The sequence below is a fragment of the Caenorhabditis elegans genome, chromosome I (assembly GCF_000002985.6).
Source record: "Caenorhabditis elegans chromosome I".
NCBI classification, from domain to species: domain Eukaryota; kingdom Metazoa; phylum Nematoda; class Chromadorea; order Rhabditida; family Rhabditidae; genus Caenorhabditis; species Caenorhabditis elegans.
Genome location: NC_003279.8, coordinates 4,548,459 through 4,570,853, shown reverse-complemented (window position 1 = coordinate 4,570,853; position 22,395 = coordinate 4,548,459). Strand labels below are relative to the sequence as shown.

General features: G+C 35.2%; 8 protein-coding genes across 12 annotated transcripts; 3 read left to right on the top strand and 5 right to left on the bottom strand.

Moving 5' to 3' along the window:
• Positions 1–826: 826 nt before the first annotated feature.
• Positions 827–2,089, top strand: ceh-17 (Homeobox protein ceh-17). Its single transcript, NM_058992.6, has 3 exons — positions 827–993; positions 1,045–1,271; positions 1,570–2,089. Exons 1-3 carry the CDS (start codon positions 830–832, stop codon positions 1,890–1,892), a joined length of 714 nt encoding a protein of 237 aa, NP_491393.1. The 5' UTR covers positions 827–829; the 3' UTR covers positions 1,893–2,089.
• A 366-nt stretch (positions 2,090–2,455) lies between these two features.
• Positions 2,456–4,424, bottom strand: idpp-10 (Intrinsically Disordered Protein, expressed in Pharynx; the record flags this gene model as incomplete). 2 transcript variants are annotated; one of them, NM_001083131.6, is made up of 4 exons in its annotated part: positions 2,456–2,973; positions 3,347–3,458; positions 3,562–3,688; positions 4,287–4,424. In NM_001083131.6, the coding sequence occupies 4 exons, from the start codon at positions 4,357–4,359 to the stop codon at positions 2,542–2,544; spliced, it is 744 nt and encodes a 247-aa protein (NP_001076600.1). The 2 variants fall into 2 exon arrangements, with proteins under 2 accessions (NP_001076600.1, NP_001367658.1); NM_001379856.1 differs by lacking the exons at positions 3,347–3,458; positions 3,562–3,688; positions 4,287–4,424 and having other exon boundaries at positions 2,542–2,970.
• Positions 4,425–4,871: 447 nt separating this feature from the next.
• On the bottom strand, positions 4,872–6,819 carry pqn-24 (Prion-like-(Q/N-rich)-domain-bearing protein). Its single transcript, NM_058990.8, has 6 exons — positions 6,649–6,819; positions 6,424–6,564; positions 6,197–6,306; positions 5,561–5,719; positions 5,307–5,363; positions 4,872–5,230 (listed from the first exon to the last, which is right to left on the bottom strand). Exons 1-6 carry the CDS (start codon positions 6,712–6,714, stop codon positions 4,930–4,932), a joined length of 834 nt encoding a protein of 277 aa, NP_491391.3. The 5' UTR covers positions 6,715–6,819; the 3' UTR covers positions 4,872–4,929.
• A 275-nt stretch (positions 6,820–7,094) lies between these two features.
• D1007.15 lies at positions 7,095–13,201 on the bottom strand (the record flags this gene model as incomplete). 3 transcript variants are annotated; one of them, NM_001361737.3, is made up of 16 exons in its annotated part: positions 7,095–7,411; positions 7,527–7,649; positions 7,699–7,965; positions 8,142–8,396; positions 8,744–8,959; positions 9,002–9,239; positions 9,329–9,686; positions 9,918–10,149; positions 10,293–10,556; positions 10,627–10,865; positions 11,161–11,417; positions 11,502–11,707; positions 11,758–11,877; positions 12,038–12,344; positions 12,544–12,666; positions 13,057–13,201. In NM_001361737.3, 16 exons carry the CDS (start codon positions 13,161–13,163, stop codon positions 7,211–7,213), a joined length of 3,513 nt encoding a protein of 1,170 aa, NP_001348669.1. The 3 variants fall into 3 exon arrangements, with proteins under 3 accessions (NP_001348669.1, NP_001348670.1, NP_001348671.1); NM_001361738.4 differs by having other exon boundaries at positions 7,097–7,411; positions 13,078–13,197; NM_001361739.3 differs by lacking the exons at positions 7,095–7,411; positions 7,527–7,649; positions 7,699–7,965; ... (5 more) ...; positions 10,293–10,556; positions 10,627–10,865 and adding an exon at positions 11,007–11,089 and having other exon boundaries at positions 13,057–13,163.
• Positions 13,202–14,027: 826 nt separating this feature from the next.
• On the top strand, positions 14,028–15,511 carry Y119C1B.10. Of its 2 annotated transcripts, NM_058988.3 has the most exons (6): positions 14,028–14,238; positions 14,330–14,439; positions 14,487–14,589; positions 14,691–14,791; positions 14,839–14,977; positions 15,111–15,511. In NM_058988.3, the coding sequence occupies exons 1-6, from the start codon at positions 14,043–14,045 to the stop codon at positions 15,386–15,388; spliced, it is 927 nt and encodes a 308-aa protein (NP_491389.2). In that variant the 5' UTR covers positions 14,028–14,042; the 3' UTR covers positions 15,389–15,511. The 2 variants fall into 2 exon arrangements, with proteins under 2 accessions (NP_491389.2, NP_001359960.1); NM_001372634.1 differs by having other exon boundaries at positions 14,033–14,238; positions 14,691–14,977; positions 15,111–15,506.
• A 20-nt stretch (positions 15,512–15,531) lies between these two features.
• Y119C1B.1 (ADP-ribosylation factor-like protein 6-interacting protein 4) lies at positions 15,532–16,728 on the bottom strand. The gene is made up of 3 exons (NM_058987.4): positions 16,668–16,728; positions 15,720–16,491; positions 15,532–15,666 (listed from the first exon to the last, which is right to left on the bottom strand). Exons 1-3 carry the CDS (start codon positions 16,702–16,704, stop codon positions 15,654–15,656), a joined length of 822 nt encoding a protein of 273 aa, NP_491388.1. The 5' UTR covers positions 16,705–16,728; the 3' UTR covers positions 15,532–15,653.
• A 1,004-nt stretch (positions 16,729–17,732) lies between these two features.
• Y119C1B.11 (uncharacterized protein) lies at positions 17,733–17,969 on the top strand (the record flags this gene model as incomplete). Its single annotated transcript, NM_001377576.2, has 1 exon — positions 17,733–17,969. One exon carries the CDS (start codon positions 17,733–17,735, stop codon positions 17,967–17,969), a length of 237 nt encoding a protein of 78 aa, NP_001364735.1.
• Positions 17,970–18,068: 99 nt separating this feature from the next.
• Positions 18,069–21,173, bottom strand: Y119C1B.3 (Transmembrane protein 26). The gene is made up of 9 exons (NM_058985.4): positions 20,999–21,173; positions 20,198–20,401; positions 20,023–20,115; positions 19,687–19,820; positions 19,506–19,642; positions 19,344–19,442; positions 19,177–19,296; positions 18,961–19,127; positions 18,069–18,576 (listed from the first exon to the last, which is right to left on the bottom strand). The coding sequence occupies exons 2-9, from the start codon at positions 20,374–20,376 to the stop codon at positions 18,153–18,155; spliced, it is 1,353 nt and encodes a 450-aa protein (NP_491386.2). The 5' UTR covers positions 20,377–20,401; positions 20,999–21,173; the 3' UTR covers positions 18,069–18,152.
• Between the last annotated feature and the right edge of the window lie 1,222 nt (positions 21,174–22,395).

Here is a 22,395-nt window from a genome sequence, read left to right as displayed (position 1 = left end):
GGCAGACATGAGGCCTAGCTGGCAATAATACCTGATTTTTAATAAAGACTGGCAGCTACCTAGGTCCTGCTACGGGCAAAATATTTCAGCTATCGTACCCGCGAGAATTTTGCCAGATTTTATATTTTTGAAAAAAGCTAGATTTAAGAACCGCAATTATTTTTAAAATTCTGGCAACCAGGGGAATTTGAAATTAAGCATATTATTAAGTTCAGAAAGTGAGAAAATTATAAACTAAAATTTTTCAATTTTTTTTTTAAACTACAGAAGTTCGCTTTTGGAAAATTGAAAAAAAAAGACTTTGAACAAAATTAAAATTGCTTAAATTTTAAAAAAGCTTGCACATTTTTTTGCAAAAAAAACGCTGTCGAGAATCCTTCCTACAGTACCCCCTAGCTCCTCCCACTTTGTGGCTCACTTCTGGAGCTCCAACCCCGCCCTCGAGTCTTGCCGGATCTGTTTTGGATAATCCCGTTTTATTGTCAATTTTGTGTCGTTAACCAATTTTTCCGGTGCCGTTATAAAATTTGAAGATTTTAAATAAATTTTCGATGAATTCAGATAAATTTCAAACCGAATCAATGAAATTAAGAAAAAATTGCACACGAGCAATATATTCTGTTTTAATGTTATATTTAATCGAAGAGAATAACTTATGAATTTGAGCATAGAGCATAGAGGATTAACCTTAACTCTGACTCTACTCAAATACCTGTAAAGTGTCGGCTGCTTCAGCACAACTTGTGATATACCGAATAATTATTTCCTTTCCCTCTATTAATATAACTTCTTGTTTAACACTTCTGAATTTATCAATCTGTTCCAGGCGATGATGATGGAATACGGTGGCTATTTTTCAAGTAGCGCCGTGGCTCAACAATCAGGCGATGTTCCAACAACTGCACCATCTGCAGTTACAAATTCATTTTTCTATACACCACAGTCACATAATATTTATCACCAATATGCAACTCCGTATCTACAAAGTGGACGGTGAGATTTTTTTCCAGTTTTCTCCCTGTTATACTAAGCCACTTTTTTCAGTGCCTTGACAACTGCTCACAATACTTCAAGCTCTTCAGCGGGCAATTCCACATCTTCATCATCTTCCTCATCAAACTACCGTAATACAACACACGATTCACTACAAGCTTTTTTTAATACTGGTCTACAATATCAGTTGTATCAAAAATCACAATTAATTGGAAGTGATACGATTCAGAGGACAAGTAGCAATGTTTTGAACGGACTGCCAAGAAGTTCTCTTGTTGGTGAGTGAAAAAATCGGGGTATAGGCTCCAATTAGTCTTGACCGGCTGTTCTACTTTGACAGCCTATATCTAGATTGCATATAAATTGTGTGCAAAACGCGGAGATGGCGGCTGCTGGAAAACATAATTTCACAATTTTTGTGCTTAATTTCTTTTTTTCTTATTATCAAGTATGAAAATATGGAAACATATATTTTACTTTAAAAAACCTTTTGATGAAACAAAGATAACCGAGAAAAAGGTTGTCAAAGTGGAGTAAAGGGGGTCCAAGACTAATTCGAAAAAAAAACTTTTCCAGGTGCTCTCTGCTCAACCGGTGGAGCTCCTTTGAACCCTGCCGAGCGTCGAAAACAACGCCGAATCCGTACCACATTCACATCAGGACAACTGAAGGAGTTGGAAAGATCATTCTGTGAAACTCATTATCCAGATATTTATACACGAGAAGAAATTGCAATGAGAATTGATTTAACTGAAGCCCGAGTTCAAGTGTGGTTTCAGAATCGGCGGGCGAAGTATCGAAAACAGGAGAAGATCAGAAGAGTTAAGGACGAGGAAGAGGATCCGTTGAAGAAGGAACCCGGGCAAATTAGTTTAGAAGAGATTATTGATCAAATTTGAACAAAAAATGTAAAATAATTGCTTGTGATCTCTATTTATCTCTTCCTTTTTGTAATTATTCAAAAGTAGTGCTCACTTAAAATTGTATAAAAGTAAAAAACCGTGCTGAATGTGTCTCTATGTCAGTTTTTTGTCCAGAATCCCATTGCTTCTCACTTTTTCAATTTATTGTTTTTTTCAGGAATAAATATAAGTTCTCAAAATCTTGAAACTAGTAACACCCATTTTTACGGCACTTTTACGAAACTTCCTTTTTCTGATTGTTGTGTTGAATTTTTATTTGGAAATTTATATAGAAATATGAAATAATATTTGTGCGTTTTGAAAATAATGCTAACTTTAATTGAAAGTTTTGAAAAAATTCCCAAAAACTGTCTCAAAGCCGCAACCTATTTATGCCGACCGGCCCATTAAGTATGTTTTTGAGCAACTTCTTAAACTTTTCAACTGAAATTATCATTATTTTCAAAAAGTACGAATGTTTCTCTATAACTCTGTATATAATTCCAAAAAACCATCGGCAAAAAAGTTCCGCACACCTCTGGAGCACATCTATTAGGAAATAATTTAAATATACATATATTATTAATTTGAAATAATACTTGCGTAAATAACATTAAAATAAATAATCGAAAAATAAGTAAACGCCTCAAATCTTCTCGTTTTTCTTTTCCTTTTCCGTATCCGGACCTCGTTTTCCTCGATATCCTGAACACCATGGACAGTCTCCGTTACTTGGTGGAGGCAAAAGTCCCGGTAATCCACCGAATCCGTTTGAGTTTCCGATTAAACTTTGCGCAAGTGAAACTTGAGGTTGAACTGTTCCATATGATTGTTGCTGTTGTTGGAATGCTTGTTGAACAGTTGGAAGATCTTCTGGTGGATGTGTTGAACCCCATGATGAAGAAGTTGGGTATGCTGATGGAGCAAAAGTTGATGGGGGATATGTGGATGGGATCGAGGATCCATATGTTGTGGATGACGTGGCAGGCGGTGGGGAATATGCGGTAGATGATGTGGATGCTGGAGATGATGGTTGTGCAAACTCGATGTCAAATGCTGGGTCTTGTGCTGCCATTGCCTGGAAATATAACAACTTAGGTGAAATATAATATTTTTAGTAGATGTAAATTTATTAAATTTAAAATCGAAAATTGATTTAGCTGTTAGCTGACAATTTTTCACCAAACCTGGGAAATGGGGTGCAGTACTATTAGAGGAAATACACTTTTTTCCCATAATTTTTACATTATTATTATTATTATTATTGCGATGAGCACGTCACAGAAAAAAGATTTTCAAAAACCTCAGAGTCCAATAGTTTCTTTTTTTTTTCAAAAATCCCATATTATTTGCATAGTCTCAATCATTTTATTCTATTGTTCCTCCGATCAATCCACGCGGAAAAGTTTCAAATTTCCTTGAAATTTTTTGCTTTCAATATTGACACAAACCTGTTGAATTCTCCTCCCGATTGATTTTCCGATCGCTGAGCCAAATGTTTCGGCTTCTTGACCATAACTATTAAATACACGAGGTTGGGAGGGTGGCTGACGTTGAGGAGATCTGGAATAGAAAAAGATTATGAGTTTTTAAAGTTTTTACTTTTTTTTTGAATTTTTGGATTCAGAGAATTTTTTCAAAAATTTCCAAAATACAGAGAACTCACGTAAATCCGGGGAATCTGCTGAAAAATTGTTCAAAATTAAAGTTGAACTTTTTCTGCGGATATGACCTATATTGTTGCACTATTCGCCGATTTCCACATTGTTGGCACTGTGGTGTGATTTGCTGTGCTGGAAATTGAAACACAAATTAGCGAAAAATGGTGTTTTCATCCCTCAATTGTTCTGTTCAAACTACTTTCTTATTCCAAAAAAATCTCGAGAACTGGCTTTTTTTAGATAATTTTACAACTTTTTAAATATGGAGAATTGCTTCAAAACTTAAAATGAATTGAATTTCCATAGTTTAATTCTCTGAATATTAGCGCCAATCTCGTTTTCGGCATATATTTTTTTTGTGAAAAAAATCATTGTTTTTTCCTTTCATAAAATCTAAAATATTAGAAATGATATGCAAACGCTGTGCATACCAAAACAAAATTGGCAATGAGCAGGCAAGAAAAAAAAAATAGGCACATAGGCCTGAAGGCTAATCAGGTCAAAATATACTAATATGGACTTAAAATATATAAAAACACAAAATAGAAAAAACACTAACATTTCTTTTTTTTTCCCAAAATTGTTCTGTTAAATTTTTGCAAAAGTTGTACTTTTTCTAAAAATCTGGAACAATTTCGCAAGCTCCTACAGTGTTAGATTATAAGTAATATGTAAATTTGTAGTTTCTTCTTACCGTACCCCTTTAAAGGATCAAACGTTTAAAAATTACCTGCCAGTAATAAAATGAGTAAAGCTAACATATATAGTTTGATTGAAACACGCGGGAAATACGTGAATTGCATACATCAATCTGTATTTATATGTATCCGTGAATTGGAGACCACTGAACTGGTTAGCTCAATGAGCAGCAGCAGGCTCTGCGGACAACCCAGAGAGCAAATAAATGAGCACGGACATTTTTGATTCAATTGAAATACAGAAAGTGAGAGAGCAGCATTATTGTTGTTGTTTTTTATGTGTTCTTGCTCCCTCATTCTCTCTTGTACACACAACACATTTTGTATTGTCATTGGTCAGATGGTTGTGGCACATACGGAACACGGATTACGTGGACTACTTCACAGAAACGTGAATCGGAACACAAAAAGTCATAAAAGAGGAACTCAAAGAAGAAGCATCAACAGGTTTTGAACGGAAATCGGATTTATTGGATGGGAGGTGGATTTTACTCAACTGCGACTGCAACCTTTTCTGGCAACTTGGCTTGAAAATGGAGTAAAAAAATCTGTAAAAAAAAAAAAGTTCGAATGCCAAATAATTTTTAAGGTTTTTAAAACAATTTTTATAGTCTTTTTTCTTTGGTTTTCAAACTTTATTATTTATAAACTTGTTAAATATAAAAACATTAAATTTTACAATTGAATTTCTTTGGACTTTCCAGTAGTAGGACTGGCTGTGGTCTTTGCTCCAACTCCTGAGCTTTTTCCAGCTACAAATGGAATTTTCTCGACTTCCTTCCGCGCGGAAAGTGTTCTCAATGACTCCTGAGGAACTGATTGTGTCTTGTAATTTTTATCGATTTTCTTGAAATCATCTTCCAGTTGGATCTCGTCCCCACGATCATCAATGGATTTTTTGAACATATCCTCGACTTGTTTGTTTGTCCATTTGTTTTTGTTCCATGAATCATCTCCAGCAACTGTTTGTTTTGTCCTTTAAAAGGTTAATTAAACACTTTTAATTGAAAATATTTAAATTCTTGAAATGTTTGAAGTTAAAGATTTCTTACATTTTTGGCTCGTTGGCTGCATTTGAGCCTCCATAGTTGTAGTTGCTGCTCCAGTCACTGAAAAAAAAACAATTTAGTTAAAATGAAGCGCCACTATTTCTGCAGTAAATATACGAGTGAATAAGTTTTTTAAAAAGTTATTTCAAACTTGGAAGCCATCTGAAAACGGTTAAAAAAATGGTTTAAAAATTAGGGAATTCTACAAAACCCAGATACACTTTTTTAAACAATATCACCTGTAAAAACAGGCTTACTTATTATTTCCCCATCCATTGTTATTCGATCCACCATTATTATTATTATTATTATTATTAGCATTCCCATTTCCCCACGATCCTCCGCTTGCTCCATTATTGTTTCCTCCGCTGTTCCAGTTGCCACTGTTTCCACCACCATTTTGGATTTGTTTCGGGCTGGAAAAATTAAAAATTGCTAGTAATTAAATTATTTTTGACAAAAATAACTTTTTTCAAACAAAAAATGACCGTTGTGCACTTAGAAGTAAAGAATCATAGTTGTTAGAAAATGTTCTGCAGTACTAATTATTGAGAGCTTATTTTGAAATTGAGAACATTATTATTCATTTACAAAGGCTCATATTTTGAGTACAAATTTATGAACACTGTGAAATAATTTAACAGAAAAAAACTTTTAATTAAAAAAGTTTTTAGAGTAATTTATTGTGGAACCATCGAGCAGTGCAGGAAGAATTCCATTAAATTGTTTCAAATATAAATTGTTCTCGAAAAAAGGTTACAGTAATAGACATTACTAATAAAAAATATACGGTATATGTAGTTAACAACCAAACAAGTTCCTATAAAAACATTTTGAATAGAAATTTTAATTTTTCCAAGTGAACAGTTAGAGTTTAAAAAATGGAAACTAACTTGTCAGAATATACAGGGTTTCCACCAACATTGCATCGATCATAACTACAACAGCACAAACTGACTGGAACCATTTGGAAGGTTGTGAAGATACATGTGTCTTTTGCTAGCTGAAATGGCAACCTGATTGTAGATTTAGAAAAAAACTATTTTGGGAAATAAGTGAGTGCCAAGAAATACATCCCTAACCCAAGTTTAAGTTTAGAAATCATGAATTTTAGACTAACCATACACCTCCATCTCGAACATCCAGCCTTCACAAAATTGACCATAACCATTGCAGAAGTTGACATATTATAGCAATATGATGACTCGGGGCACTCCTCTGTTGTCTCACCTACACTTTGAAACGCCAACGTTTTACTTCCCTGCAATCAATATTTTTTCACAAATTTAAACCTAATCTTCTGAGTTCTCAACTTTCAGATGTTCTGAAAATTTCGGAAACTCACATTATAACAAGTCAGCGAATAAACGGTCCCAACTGCCAAACCGACAGTTATTAGAAGTTTCAGCATTTCTTAATCTCTTCAAATTGAAAAAAATTAAATCGATAGTTAATGTCAGGTACACAAATGTGAGTTGCTTTCTTCAACTGAGCCAACCTAACAACTGTTGTTATTAAGTGAAAAGAGAAAAGGAAGAAGAGATAATTGATCAAGAGAGAAATAGAGACACGGATATTGAACAACGATTCGAAACACAACTTGTTTTCATGATCAACAGGCAAGTGTGAATCATCTATTTTGAATGGTTATTGGTCTAGATAGACGAAATTTGAACAGTGGTACCTGAAATTCCTAAAATAATTCAGGTTTCAAATAAATTTTCCAAAAACTTTACTTCACATTTTTTTCATTGACATTAATTGTGATGGTATTTCAATTTGAGACATAAACAGTCAATGTTAAATAATTTATTTTGAATTTTAAACATATGTTTTCAAAAAAATATGTAGTATCTACACGCTATTCTATACAACGACCCGTGTGCAAAACTTTCTTGAGCAAGTGATTAATATGGTGAGTTCATTCCGAGTTTTGTATCAAATTCGAATTTGGTTCTTCTTTGTTCACGAGTGAATTGACGTATCCGACGGATTTTGATCAACTCATTGACGATTACAATAATACATATCCATATGAATAAAATTCCCAATGGAAGAAGGGAAAAGAGGTCGGAAAGATGAACACCTCGAAGATATGAATAGCCAATCTGGAAATTGAAGAGTATAGAGGTTTCTAGGGGAAAAACTCAAAAAGTGTGCAAAAAACGAATTTCTACGTTTGAAAATCAATTCAAGTATTAGTTCTCAACGCTTCAATCATACCTGGGTGATAAGACACACAATGACAGCTGCATCCCAAAGAAGACACTTAATTGGAAATTCGTACCATAGAGAAGATAGCCCGTAGACAAAACTTGATGACAAGACACAATAGATAACAGTTATCTGAAAGTCTTTCAGTCGAAATTATTTCTTGATAATTCTTTCAACGTACCTGTAATCCAATGATATGCCTTATTGTCTCAGTTGATAGACTAACTTGTCCCAATCTTGTCTCATTAAATTCCAAAAGTGGCTGTGAACCTGCAGATCCGTCCGTATTGAATAAGCACGAAATATCGGAAAATGAGCACATGAGATTGGAGTTTGCCATTAAAAGGATGAGAAATAGAATGTTGATGTATACAGCAGATGGAACAAATTGCCAAATGAACTGACTCACTGTTTTCAGCTTTTCTACTTTTGGAATTTCAGATGAGTTCTGGAATATTTGGATTTTAATTGGAAATTGCAAAGAACACAAAGTTTTTGGGTTTTCTCAAAATGCTTTAACTCATAAACTTCAATATAATTTTACTCTTACAGTTTACAGCTCATACAAAATGTAAGTTTTATGTCAATCCTGAACCACTTTTTTTCAATTTTAAAATAACTAACCTTTGGTGCGATCCTTATTATCTTTGATTTTGGCTCAAAACTTGTGAATAAAGTGCCCAAAAACAATACAGGAATATGTAGAAATGAGGTCAAAATAGTTTGAGAATGTGTGAAAATAATTGGTAGAAAGAAGAATGTTGACATGAGAATTGTCACTGAATATAAAAGTGAAGCATATAGAATAAATAGAAGAGAATGACGGAATGATGACATTCGATGACGAGCACATACTATCAGTGATGACATTTTTAGAAGCTGTAATTTAGAAAAAAAATATTTTTGTAGAGTGTTAGAATTTTGTTTTAAAAGAGGAGTAGCGCAAGGGAAGTTTTTGAAATTGAATATCTTTAACAATTTTTAGACTTTCTAATGTTTTCAGTCAGAGTTTTAGCATCATGAAAAAATTTTGAAAATGTTTTTTTGGCTATTTGAGAAATTTAGCGCATTTTTTCCTGTTCGAACAGTATTTGAACATGAATCTAAAAAACCATGGTTAAAATTTAAAACTTTAAGTATTAAAATTTAAAAAAAAACCATTTTCCCACTGAATTTAGCTACGATAACTACATTCTGTTTAAAAAATGAACTAGAATGAAAAATACCTTTACATGATCCAATCGAAAATCCGTGGCTAACGCAGTAAGCCTACTTGAAATCTGCATAACATTATTGTTCACAGATTCAACTGGATGATCCAATAGCCGGCATGCGGGTTCTTCTACATCATCCACACACACGGAAATATTAGCTTTTGAGTAGATCATTGAATTACTCGCATTCCGACAACTTCCCACTACCATCACAACTTCTCCATTTTCCTGAAACCCTGATTATCTAGGAAATCCAAAACTCATCAATACCTGCATAATCTCAATCATTTCCTCGACCGCAGAAGTGTTTGAATCTGTGAATAATCCAACGAGAAGTGGAACATTATCTACTTCATCCAAATGCGGCCGAACATTCTGAACACCCGTCGGGAGTCGTGCAATATTTGGGATTGGAGCCATTTTCGCAGAAACCACGCTCATTTTCCGAAGGGATGGAGATCCACGGGCGAGAGATTCGCAGTCCAGACTTTCCAAGTTAGATTCACTTCTGAAGTTCAAAATATTTTGGATACACTCAAGTTCTCTGGCTTCGACGCTTTTAGATTTGCTCACTAGTTTATTTTGGAATTAACTTACAATGCGATTCGTCTCCAAAACTTTGATCTACTTGGTTTCTGCGCCAAAAATTGTTCATGAGCCACACCAGCCTTCCTTACAGGCGCCGATTCCTCTTCGGCTAACGAAATATGACAATTCCATCCGGCTTCAATTCCAAGTTTCTCCGCAAAAACTCTACTCCGCAGCTCGTTTTCTTTTGAAAAATAAACAGGGCGAACACATATTTGATCCAGTTTCTCAATAATTGAAACAGATTGTGGAATTGGTTCATAGTGCAGAACAACGAGTCCACACAGAATTTGACCCGTGAAATATTGATCGATTGCAGAGTCAGCGGTACGAACGGTTTTTGTGTAGTCAATTTCGTCGAACGATTCTGAAGAAGTCTCGTAGATTATGTGTTTGAAGCCAAGATATGGGCGGAGCCTCTACTTCATGCCAAAATTTAGACGGATCCAATATTTAATACACAGATTTAGGAATTGCATTTTTGAAGCGGCAATATTAATTTAAATTCGAAAAGTATCTAACAACAGATAATTGACCAAACACAAGAAAAATTGATTTTTCTCATAACTAGGACATTTTTGTAGTTTTCAAAAATTACCGTTACTGTGACTTCTTGGCAGTGCTGTTTCAATTTTCGAGTGTTCTTGATTCAATGGAACTTCTACATACTTTCCAGCCAATGAAGTTGCTAACTTTGAGAAACATGGACGGTATGAAACAGCTAGGCAATGCCCAGTCATTGAATGTCTCAAATAAAAATCTTTTACCGAAGATTTCAATCTTTTTGACATTGGAATAACTTCCGTTCCATTCCAAATGTGCGTGCAAGCCTGAAATGTTCTATGATTTTAAGAATAATTAATTTTATAACTAGTAAAAAAACTTTTTTTTCCTATCTGCCTTCTCTCTTGCCTTACTACTTAGGACTTACTGTTTCAAAAAAAATTAAAAATTTGAAATTCTCTTCACTCACATCAACCACCAAATTGGCAGTTCCCTGGCATGCTAAATGACTATGAAGAGACTTTGCATCATCATGAATTGTACAAAATGCCATTTCAATAGGTGTCCGGTGCTTTGTAAGGCCTGGAAGAGCAGCTTCACCCGGCTGTTTTTTGTAGAAACCCAAAATTTTTGGAGGTCCTTGAAAGTTATCAAGACTTTTCGAAGTGAAGCCGAGAAGAGAGGGAAGTTGGCACACGCAACGACGATTTGCAGTTGCAATGGTTCGGGGCACCTGGAAATACAAAATTATACATTTTGCTAAATCAGTAAAACCTAAGCTGATTAAGTTTCAACGAACTCACTTTTGTTGCCACTACAGCTAGATGATCCACAAACTGATGGAAGGATTCCGATTGCTTACAAGAATTCAGAAGTAAGTTATAGGATAATGGAAGAAGATTTGGAAGAAACCGTTGCCAATTGGGGTCATCCATTGAAAGAGTCCATTTATTTGATGGTTGACCAGATGAATTTATAGTTGGTTCCTGATCAGATGACAAGTTCATCACTTCTAGGTGTATTCCAAGAGTTCCGGATTCATCTGGAATAAGGCGCCAATTTATTTCAAGCAGTAGTTGTTTCCCTAAAATTATGACGGCTTGCACTGTAGGCAAGGGCATTTAAAGATGTTCTTGCCTGCCACATGAGGGCCTACTGCTCATTTCCCGCCGTTGACGAGATATCAAAAGATTGGACTTTGCGCCGTTAGGTATGGTAAGTTCGGACAAACCTGACAAGCTGAAATGTTTTGTTTGACAGTGTAACCTGAAAAATACCCTATCTAATACTAAAAATTATTTACTATTTCTCTAGTTTGCCTGGCTCCTCTAACTTACCAGCCTGATTTGTGGCAAACACGACTTTCTCGATCGACGGATGGGCACATGACAAAATGCCTTTTTTATCAACAAAACTGGTCCCAGTAATACTTGATAATATGCTGACCAAATCCTTACAAGACTCGAAATCATCTGGTAATCCCAGGAACTTTGCTACTTCTCGATTATTTATAAACTTGACAAAATGAAGAAGAAGTGGGAGTTGAAGGATCAGAAGTGGGAGCACAGTAAGACTTGGCACAGCGAACACAAATCTAAAGATATGAAACTGATTGATACGGGGGAAAATAGAGAAAGATGAGGAAGGAAATCAGTTCCGGCTCCTAGACAGTGTTTACCTGGTCCCGAATAAATTTTCATCGTCAGAGTAACAGAATCGCACAATTGTTCCGAGAATTGAGCAGAGCAAAGCAACTGGTATCACATAATGCTCAAAAACATTATGGATCATATATTGTAATTGATAGTCAAATTGCAAAGGACTATCATCAGCTGATAGGGCTGTTTCTAGATGATTCTTGATTGGGTAGCATGTAACGCGAGCCTGTAAAGTGGAGGTGTAACTGACTATAATTTTAATGATTAAGAGCTCACATAAACAGGCTCAAGTGGATCTACAAATCCAGACTTCTTATCGGATTTGATATCCCAGCTGAGCCGATCGCCTTCAGCTAGAACTCGGCCATCGAATGTCTCACAGTTACATGGAGCCACCTGAAAATTCCCATAAATTACATAATTTGTTTAATTTTTTGATTATTTGCCAATACAACTGAAAAAAAATTATAACAGATTATCAAAAAAAAAATTCCAGTTACATATCACCTCATTTAAAAAATAATATAAATTATTTTTCAAAGATTTTTCCCCTTACCTGCCCTGGCCGAAACGTAATCACATCTCCAATGACCAACAGAATCCTCGGAACTTCCATAACTTGTCCATCACGGAAACACGACTGACAGACTGCCACGTCATCGGTTACAGCTTCAAGACTTTTCGGATTGTAGTTGAATTTTGTGGGCTTCTGCTTTTCCATCTCTAAAATCGCATCAAATGCTTTCCGATATTTCTGTTGAAAAGCTGTTGAACGAATACGGTTCTGCCATACTTCCAATAAAATTGTGTAAAGAAGTAGAAGAGCATAGACGGTCGCCGATGAATACGTTATACGATTTTCACTGAAATTTGAGTGCATCCAGGGGTCCAATCTTACTAAGTTTTTATTTTGAGTTGCCGCACTTTTTTGAAAATTTGAATTGCTTGTTAAAAACACGGAAGGCTAACGAATTCAATACGACCTAACAGTTTATAAAAAAACATTGTCAAACTGGAACTTTTCCATCAATTTCAGATTTCATTTGATTCCGAACAACTCACATATCAACCGATCCAACGATCAGAAAAATCAATGAAATTCGAATAAAAAGAAAAGTCCGTGTGCAGAAGTAATGAGAGAATGTACATACTTTGTTGGGGCGATGAGCATCCGGTTTGAGCTTACTGAAATAAACTCAGACTTTGTTAAGAAAATTATGATGTAACTGAATTATTTTCAATTTTACATGCATTACGAAAAGATGCTTTATTTCTTTTAGCACTGGTACATGTGGGCTTTAGCTATAGCTAGCGAAAAAACAAAAACTCGACCACCTTTTAGAAGTGAAAACGATGGAAAATAAATTAAATATAATTTTGGACAGTTTTCGAGGCACTCTCTTAGGAAAAAAACTCCCAAAATTTAATATTTTTTAATGAAAAAAAGATATTTCGAAGAAAAAAAATTTAAAAGTAAAACTCGGCCACCGATTTTTTAAATGCGGTGAATCCATATATATTTTTTTTGCAAATAAAAAAAATAAAATAAAGAAAGCAAAAACAAGACGAACGCACTTGACAACATTCACACTATACCATTCAGCAATTGATGATTTTGCTTCAAGAATCAGTCTATCAAATGCAATATCACTTGATAAACCAAGTTCTTGTTCTTCTGCCATTTTTGGGTTAGAACTGTTTTGGGCGATTCATGTTCTCTGAAAAATGAATTTGTATAGTCATTTTATAATCGAATAGTTTTTGTGAGAACTTATTTGAAAATTTTGAAAATGTTTTAAATGTTTAACAAAAACATGATTTTCTGAAAATTTCTGAAAACTTTATTTTAAAGGCTGAATTATTTCAAAAAGTTTGCTAGCAAAGCAATTTTACTAATAACTCTCCAGAAATTTGGAGCAATCTATGGACGGGGCTAATCCCCATTCTACTGTAGAAAAGTATTCCCACAGTTCACCTATACACTAGACCTAACCAAAACCTTAAAATTATTAATCAAAATGAGAGCATTGCAAACTCTCCGTTGGTTACGTCAATGTGCATTTGTCCCACTGTCTGCGTCTCCCTATGTTCGAATGCTATTGCAACGTGAGTGAGAGGGCGAGGGTAGGAGGTGAGAGTAAGGGTGAGAGTCTATGCGGGTTAGTGTAGACGCAGATAGAACGGCAGTCGGGTCACTTGCCATTTTCAATTGTTCATTCAATGACTTTATCTATCTCAATGACTTCTTGCACCATTTTTAATGTTTTTTTTTTGAAGAAAAACAACTTGCGATACTTTTTGTTCCTTTTTGTAAATTGTATAGCTCATTGCCAGCGAAATTGAGTTGAAATTCATTAAAACCTCGAGTCGAAAAAAAAAAAGATATTTTTAAAAAAGTTTTAAGCATTAGATTACTGTAATTGAAAAAATCCGTAAACATCATGATACAGTACCCCCTATTTTTTTTTTCAAATTATAGTGTTTGTTACTGTAAATGCAATTTATTGTAGAACCCAGTGTTTAAGATTTTTTTATTTACAGAAATTCAAACTTTCAGAAAAATGTCCAAAACCTACACTCACTTTTTGTTGGGACGAGAATGGGATGAGCTGATCGAAAATAAACAGTTTGAAATAGTCGATCAAATTTCTGGAGAAAGTCTGAAAAAGCTTAACGAGAAAAAGTGTCTGTTTTTTCAAACAAGCCTCCAAGGCTCAAAGATTCCATATGATAGACACAGATGGTCACAGACTCAGAGTAAGTTTTATTACATTTTTTTTATTTTCTAAAGGGTCCTTCAAAAGTCCTGAAGTCTCGGATCTGTAGTAAAACAATGATTTTTCCTCAGAAGGCGACGCACAACGTCATCAACCTGCATACAAAAAGATGGTTGTCCAAGGATGCCCTCTTCACTCGATTAGATGTACATCTGTTGGAAATGAAAACTTCAGGAAAGATGTAAATTTAAAATTCTAGTTAATTCCTTTTCATGGGTTTTTTCTTAGATAATCCACGTGGCAAATAATAGCTATTTCCATTATTTTCTGGTTGGGAAAGGAGTATATCAAGAGCCGGAGGAAGGTTCAGTGAAAAAACCAAGGATTACAGGTAAGTCGTGCTGGTTTGCGTTCCACTTTTTCTATATTCTTACAGTAATCCAAACAGTACAGTAACCTGAACGGAAGTTTTCGATAAAGTTCAATTTTCAGATAACGTCGCCGAACGGATCCGTGATCTTCTGAAACAAGGATCATCAAAGGATGTGTACGAGATGGCAAAAAGTGAAGGGCTTCGGGTATCCAGAAGACAGATAAGCTCCTAAATGTTTTATTCTTACCAGTAATTTCTGTTTTCCAGTGTTCTAATCAAGTTCGTAATGTTCGCGCTCCGGCCGTTGAACCGAGACCTCGATTGCAGCGAAAAAAGAAGGAAATCAGTCTGGATCAACTTGAACTTCTCAAAAGTGTTTTTCCAGATGACGTCACAATTTATACAGGTATGTAATAATTTTCTAAGGTTTCACAATAGTTTGTGCGTAAAATCTGACGCTTTGTTAAAAATTAAGAGGCGCCGTCGTAGCGCCTTGACTGCTTAAAATTCCAAAAAAACGACAAATAGTTTATTTTTAGACTCCAACAACATCGTTCACTACCAGATAAAGTTGTTCACAACTGGAAAAATCGATAAAAATCAAATAGAGGAATATTTGGATGGTGATGAAGTTGAACAATATCAAGAGGAAGAAGCATATTGCCAATATGAAATGAATGAACAATTTGAAGTGAAACAGGAAGAAGCAGAATCTTCTCAAGGAGACAATTATCAGTTTTCTTGCGGAATTGGGCATCACGAAGAGAAATGTTCGGATGGGTTGAACTACTTTTCACAATTTGATGATACTATTTAAATTTCAATTATGATTATTAAATGTTTTTTAATGGTTTCCATTTTGATGAAAGGCTACTCCACCTTTAAAACTATGTCTTGTTTTTCAGACATTTTTAAGCATAAATATATTACAGAAAACAATTTTCACGGGTTACAATACTTTTTCGAGGAATCGACAACTTTTATTAACAAACTAATGGGCCCTGAAAATAGAAAAAAAGACCAAACTTTTTATTTCAACTAGACTTTTTTTATGATAAGTTCAATTTCCCAGAGAAGGAGAGTCAGCACATGGATCTGAAAAGTAGTTCAATTAAAGTCTTTTCACAATTTAACCTAAAAGCACAAACCTCTTTTTTGATTTTTTAGACGCCAAGTTCTTCTTCGAAGATCTCCCAGACAACTTCTTACTCGGTTTTGTAGTCTTTCTTGAAGAAGATCTCAATGGATCTTTCGAACTCTTGATCTTTTTCAAGCTCTTCGGAGAAGCAGAATCCGCCATATCACTTCTCAACATCTTCTGCTTTTTCGACGTGGATTTATCTTTTGAAGGGACCGAATAATATGATTTGTCGTTCTCGGGCTTACTTGGCTTGGAATACGTGGATTGTCCAGTTGCCACGTACACCGACCGAACTTCATTAGTTGGACGGTACTCGCTGTCATGCCGTGGAGTTTTGATGTCCTCGGAGCGGATCGAGCACTTCTTTTTCTCAAGTTTTGTAGATTTTTGAGATTTTTGAGATTTTCGAGACTTGCCAGACTTCCGACTTCTTCCATCTCTAACTCCCTTCCGTGAACCGTCTCTCACATCATCTTCTCTGTCTCTCTTCCGATTCGAGCTCCGATGGCTTTTCCGATCCTTGGAACTCCGACGACTCTTCCGATCCCTCGAGCTCTTCATACTCCTCCGACTAACCTTATTCCGATCTCTACTCGATTTTCTTTCTCGTTCACTTGTTCTACGATCACGCTTCGATTTCATCGATTTCCTGGATTTCATCGACTTTTTCGACTTTTTTGAATTCGAGCTGGATCTTCTCCGGAAAATCTCACGGTGACCGGCGGTACACCCAAGTGTAATTGCGACGCTAGTTATTGTAGCGGTGGCCACGAAGCACACTGAAAATATTTTGTAGGATACATGACAGGAGTGGCCGTGAAAAGGTGAACCTTCGGCCATTCAATTTTTGCTTATTTCGATAATCCACATCACAGAATGATGATTTTCGAAATAGAGAAAACTCGGCCACCAACTATTTCGCGACCAACTATAATGCACGTCCGGACGAACTTACAATAATCCGAACCCAGATGCTCCGGAGACAAAACCATTTTGATTGTGTGAAAATTTAGAAATGGTTAGATTTCTGTGCATAGTTGGAAGGAATGAATATGAAACGTCAAATTCTATTTTTAAAACAGATTTTACAGTTTTTCTTTTAAATTAAAATTTCCACGTGTCTTTTCTTTTCGAAAATCAACAGAAAATCGAAAACACACTGGTAGACGCTGGAGTGGAGTCATTCTTCACACCATGTGCCAATTTACGCGAGCCGTTCGTGTACTCCTCGAGAAAAAATGCGCATTCATTTTTTTTTGTAGATTTTACAGCTTGAACTAATTTAACAAATTTTTCTGCATTCAACATCAAACATACAATATGCACTTTTTGGTACGAAGCATGTATTTAGAGATGCATGAATATTTTTTGGAAATTAATGTTAGTTGAAAAATTTTAAAGTATAAAAAAAAATGAGATTAGGAGTTAACGTGGAAGAAAATCATGTAGAGATCGGAAGAACGTTAGCCAGAAGGTGTTATTTTCTATATCCAGTGCTAGTGTTAGTCACAGTAGTCTTGGCGTTTTGACGCCTATCTACCAGGGCTGTGCGGCAACCGAGATTTTCGGCAACCGGCAATTGCTGAAGTTTCCGAACCCTAAAAATTTCGGCAACCGGCAATTGCCGAAGTTGCCGAACACGGAAAATTTTGGCAACCGGCAACTTTTCGGCAACCGGCAACCAGGTTTTAAAGTTTTTTTGGCTGAAATTATACTTTTGAGCGTTTTAGAAAAAAGTATGGTCGTTTTTTTCGTTTACAGTGAAAATACAGCATTTTTCAGGCTCTCTGAATGCTTTTTTCTGAGCTTCAAAATGTTTGACATTGATATCGGCAGTTGCCGAAGTTGCCGAAAAATTTCGGCAGCCGGCAAAAAAGTGAAAATGAACTTTATAAGATAATCGTGACCGCCTGATCCACTAACCTCACTGAACCCCGCCTCCCCACCTCAGATGCTTTATAAAAGGCGGAAAAACAGTACAAAAATCAGTCCGAGGTTTTGGAAACCTCTCTCTTCTGGTATGGTCAATGGTCTGGTCGGACCATTGGCCGGCTCGGTTGGCAGGACACTGGTGGGCAGCGTGGAGCAGCTGGGAGCAGCAGTGCGCAGCAGGGACCGGTGGGGAGCAGCCGTGGCAAAGATGAGGATGTGTTGGTTGGATGGAGCTGGCGGAGGACGTGGATTGGTACCATTTGCAGCCGAGGATGGAGCACTCGAGGTGGATCAAGGTAAATTTAAAAAATCAAAGTTTACTTGAAGAATTTGAAATTTTTAAAAGTAAACACATTTGATTTTAATGATTTTTTCTGAAATTTCAATAAAAAACCTTTTTTTGCCATTATATAAACCTTTCTTTTTTTATATGAATCTTTATTTTTATCCAAAGTCTGCAATTGAACGAACAATTTGAATGTTTAAAAAATTAAAGAAAGAATAAAAATTAAGTTTCTTCCAAAGTGTCAAGTCGATCCAGTCGTCTTCCATGGTGATGCCTTGGAAAAAGTTGTTCTCTTTCATCAGAAATGCTCCGAATCCTTGAGCTTCTTCTCTGTTTCGGCGTTCTTGTCGGAGTCGTTGAACTGCTTCTTCTTGTCTTTTTTGGCGTCTCATTTCCATTATTTCGACTTGCATTTTTGTGGTTCGCCGCAGCAGCCTTCTTTGATTTTTTCTCCCGTTTCTTCTCTTTTTTGCTCATTTTCTCATAATGTTTATTGTGAGTTTTATGATGAGAATACGGAGATGATGGATAATCATCATCAATATCATTTGTTCTTGAAGATTTCATTAAATCCATATTATGCTCAATGATATCCATGTCTGGGGGCTTTGGATTTATGTAACGGTCATTGATGATTATTATCGATCTGTAATAAAACATTTCTTTGAATAATGTATTGCATTTGACATCACAGATTTGCGGTCCTTTCGTTTTCTGTGAATTTTTTAAAGTTAAGCAAGTTGTTACTTTAGCATGTTTCTGTCCAAACTAATAAAGATGACTTCTTGTAAAAAAAAAAATTTCGAAAAAAAAGTGCAAACACCGATACATCTGCCCATATGAACATTATATATTACCCTCAAAGATATAGAAAACTTGTTCAGTAACACAAGACACCCAGGCTTAAAAGGCCTACCTGGGTGCCTACAAGGCTGTCCGTGATCTAGCCAATGCCTATAATATACTTATAGGTATCGCAGATCAACCAAAATCAGTTTTTTTCGTAACTTTCTGAAATTTCCCGCCTTACCTATAAGTTTGTAGCAATATGATAAGCATATTTTTGAAGAAGAAGAAGATCATTGTGTATGTGATCAAATTGTGAACAGTCATCAAGTACAGTCTAACCAACAAAAACGGAACATCTTGTAGCACATTTGCAAGGAAAATTGCCCAAATATCAACGTCATAAAATGCCTGAAAAGATCAAATTTTTGAATTGTCACTGAATAGCCGATTTCTGTACCTTAAAGCAACTTCTAGGACGCTGTCTTGCAAACAATTGCTCATAATCATTTGTGATGGCAACTCTCATTTTTCGAGCACGACTCACTGTGAGTACGAATGGGAATTGAAGGAGGCTCAACTGAAAATTCAAATAATGGTTTTTTTAGAATTTCAGAGGAAACTTGCCGTCCAGGCTGTAAGTACAATCGTTTGAACTCGACTATTTGAATAAACAACTTTCTCCTTAAATACATCGAAAAATTCTACGATATCTGATGAAATTGCCTGAAAATTTGTGCTTTCAAGGTTTGTTATTTTTTGTATCGAGTGTAAAACACTCAAACCAACCAAATAGGCCAACAAAATCTGCGATAGCTGTTCTCTTGAAATATCTCCTTTTGGGAGAAGCCATCTTCCAACGATTAGATTTACAAGAAGAAGCTGCTCAAGGAGCTGAAGCCGCAGCTCACTATTATCTTTCAGAGCTGAATTATTCTATGAACCTGGGTTAATTTGAACATTGACCTACCGACAGGGTGCTGAAGTGTTTCAAAACCTTCCGTGTTTTTTTCCATATTAGTTCTCCAATTACAGATTCGAGTCTCCAAAATCCAAATTGGTGGGGCTGTGGCAACAATGTACAGAAATACACTTGTGCAGAACCTGGGTGTAATAATTAAAACTTGAAAAAAAACATTGCCTAGCTTTCAGATTATCTCACATAGGTAGGCACATAAGTAGGCAGGTAAGGAGTTGGAACGTAGGCATGCTCACATGCCTGCACATACCTGCCTTTCTGCCTACGATCGTCAAGTTTGAAAATTTTAACCTAAAAATTTTGCACAATTCCGATAAAATCTCTTACCATTTTCTTTCATCTCCGGCTCGCATAATAATCGCGTATCCTCCTTCAAATACGATGAGCAACGAGAGAAGTGCAAATCCCCAGACACTTTCTCTGGAAACAATTCAAAAATTGCATTTTTCTTGCGCCGTTTTTTTGTGAAAAATTGATTCTTCAAGCATCAAACATCACTTACCTCTCGCTGATGAGCACAGTTTGCCGAATGGTTACAATCGAGTGAACAATAAATATTCCACGTGCTAGAATTGCACGGAGACATGAAATGAGAACATGTGAAGCATCAACACTACTTGGCCGTTGCTTAACCTTCGCCTGGTGACGGTTGTTTTTTGTGATGGATACTATGGAATCCATGATTCTTAGCAGGGTTTAGGAAGTTCTGAAAGTGAAGAAAATGAACAACTAAGCCAGAAAATAGTAAGCCAGCATTTTTGTATCCCACGTCGATTTACGAAAGTTAAAAAAAAAATTAAAATTAAAATGCGTTTTTTGTAATATTTGAAAATTTTCTCCTTCTTTGTAATCGATATTATTTTGTTTTAATTTCAATTATAAAGTTACAAAAAAAATTATTTTTTTGATGTTTTCACAAAACTTATTAGGTTTAGGCTTACTATTAGGTTTGGGCTTAGGCTTAGGCTTAGTTAGGCTCGAACATAAAAGAAACTGAAAAGTTCAATGGAAATCGCATAATTTTTTAGGATAACACTTGTTGGCTTGAAGAAGTGTTTTTTTTTCAGGCAATTTGAATTTCAATTTGGCAAAAACAATTAGATGAACTGAGTTTTTAATGTACCCATACATTTCGTTAACATCGAATATATTCATGTTTATGTGCCTACGAGTCAATCAAGTTTACAACTAAAACACTTTCCTACCTTTGTTTGAGCATCCGCCTACCTACGCCTAGACCTGCTTCTAGCTAGCTAGGCAAGCATGCAGGTGTCTTGGGGTCTGCGTGAAGACATAGACTTACCAAAATGGAGATTCCGATTTCCGCTTTTCCGAACAAAAAAATTTTTTTCAGAAAAAAAATTCCAAAAATCTTGCAGAACACACGGCGGTGGCATTCATTGTCCCCTCACGAGTCGTTTGGGGAAAACGTAGAAAATGAAGAGGATAAGTCTCAGAAAGAAGAAGGCTGGGCTTTTTCGGTGTGGTGAGCTTCATGTGAATGGTCCCAGGAGTCTATCGATAAGAGTCGACGCCCACTGAGACGGACGGCGGCGGTGGGGCAGTTTTGAAGAAATATGGACTGACACATTTGTGCCAACAAAAGTCCAAAAACTTGAAACTTTTTTTTTTGGTTGGCCAAAAAATGGAAAAAGTTGTGGGAAAGTGTGTGGGTTTTGTTATTTTGAAGGAAAGTGACTAAATATGAAAAATTTGAAATGATGTGATTTGATGGGCTATGCCAAAAAGTTTGTAGTTTGCTCAAGAAAATAAAAAGGACGAACTTGACAAAGATCCGTCATTTCATTGATTTTAAGAATCGAGTCTGAAAATTTCAGATTCTAAAATTTCAAATTACCTCTAATGACACTATTTTCTATTTTATCCAATAAAAAAAATGGTGTGCCTATTGCCAGAATGACCGTGAACCTTGAAGTTTTTAGAATTGAATTTTCAAAAAATTAATTGAAATGATAAACTTATAATTAACAGTGCAAACACCGAACTCCGGAGATTTCATAGAAAATTGGTAAAGGCATGAGGCAGACAGGGCTTCCATATAGGCGCCAAAAACCAGCTTCGTGTGAGGACGACAGGTCCCTGAAACCAAGCCTGCTAAAAATGGACTGTAGCCGTATAACAGTTAGATAGGTCATTTCTAATCTAGTTTCATGTTTCAGGTTTTCGTAAGATCAATAAGGAATATATTCTGGAATATATTTTGGAATATATTCTGGAATATATTCTGGAATATATTTTGGAATATATTCTGGAATATATTCTGGTAAAAATGAGAATAAAAAATAAAAATAAAAAATAAATAAAAAATAAAAATAAAAATAAAAATAAAATTGAAATTAAAATTAAAATTGAAATTAAAATTAAAATTAAAATTGAAATTAAAATTAAAATTAAAAATAAATAAATAAATAAATAAATAATAAAATAAAAATAAAAATAAAAATAAAAATGAGAATAAAAATAAAAATAAAAATAAAAACACAAATAAAAATAAAAATAAAAACAAAAATAAAAATAAAAATAAAAATAAAAATAAAAATAAAAATAAAAATAAAAATAAAAATAAAAATAAAAATAAAAATAAAAATAAAAATAAAAATAAAAATAAAAATTAGAATATTTTACTCTCTGTGGCTTCACCGATTATTTTCTCTCCGTGGCTTCACCGATTATTTTACT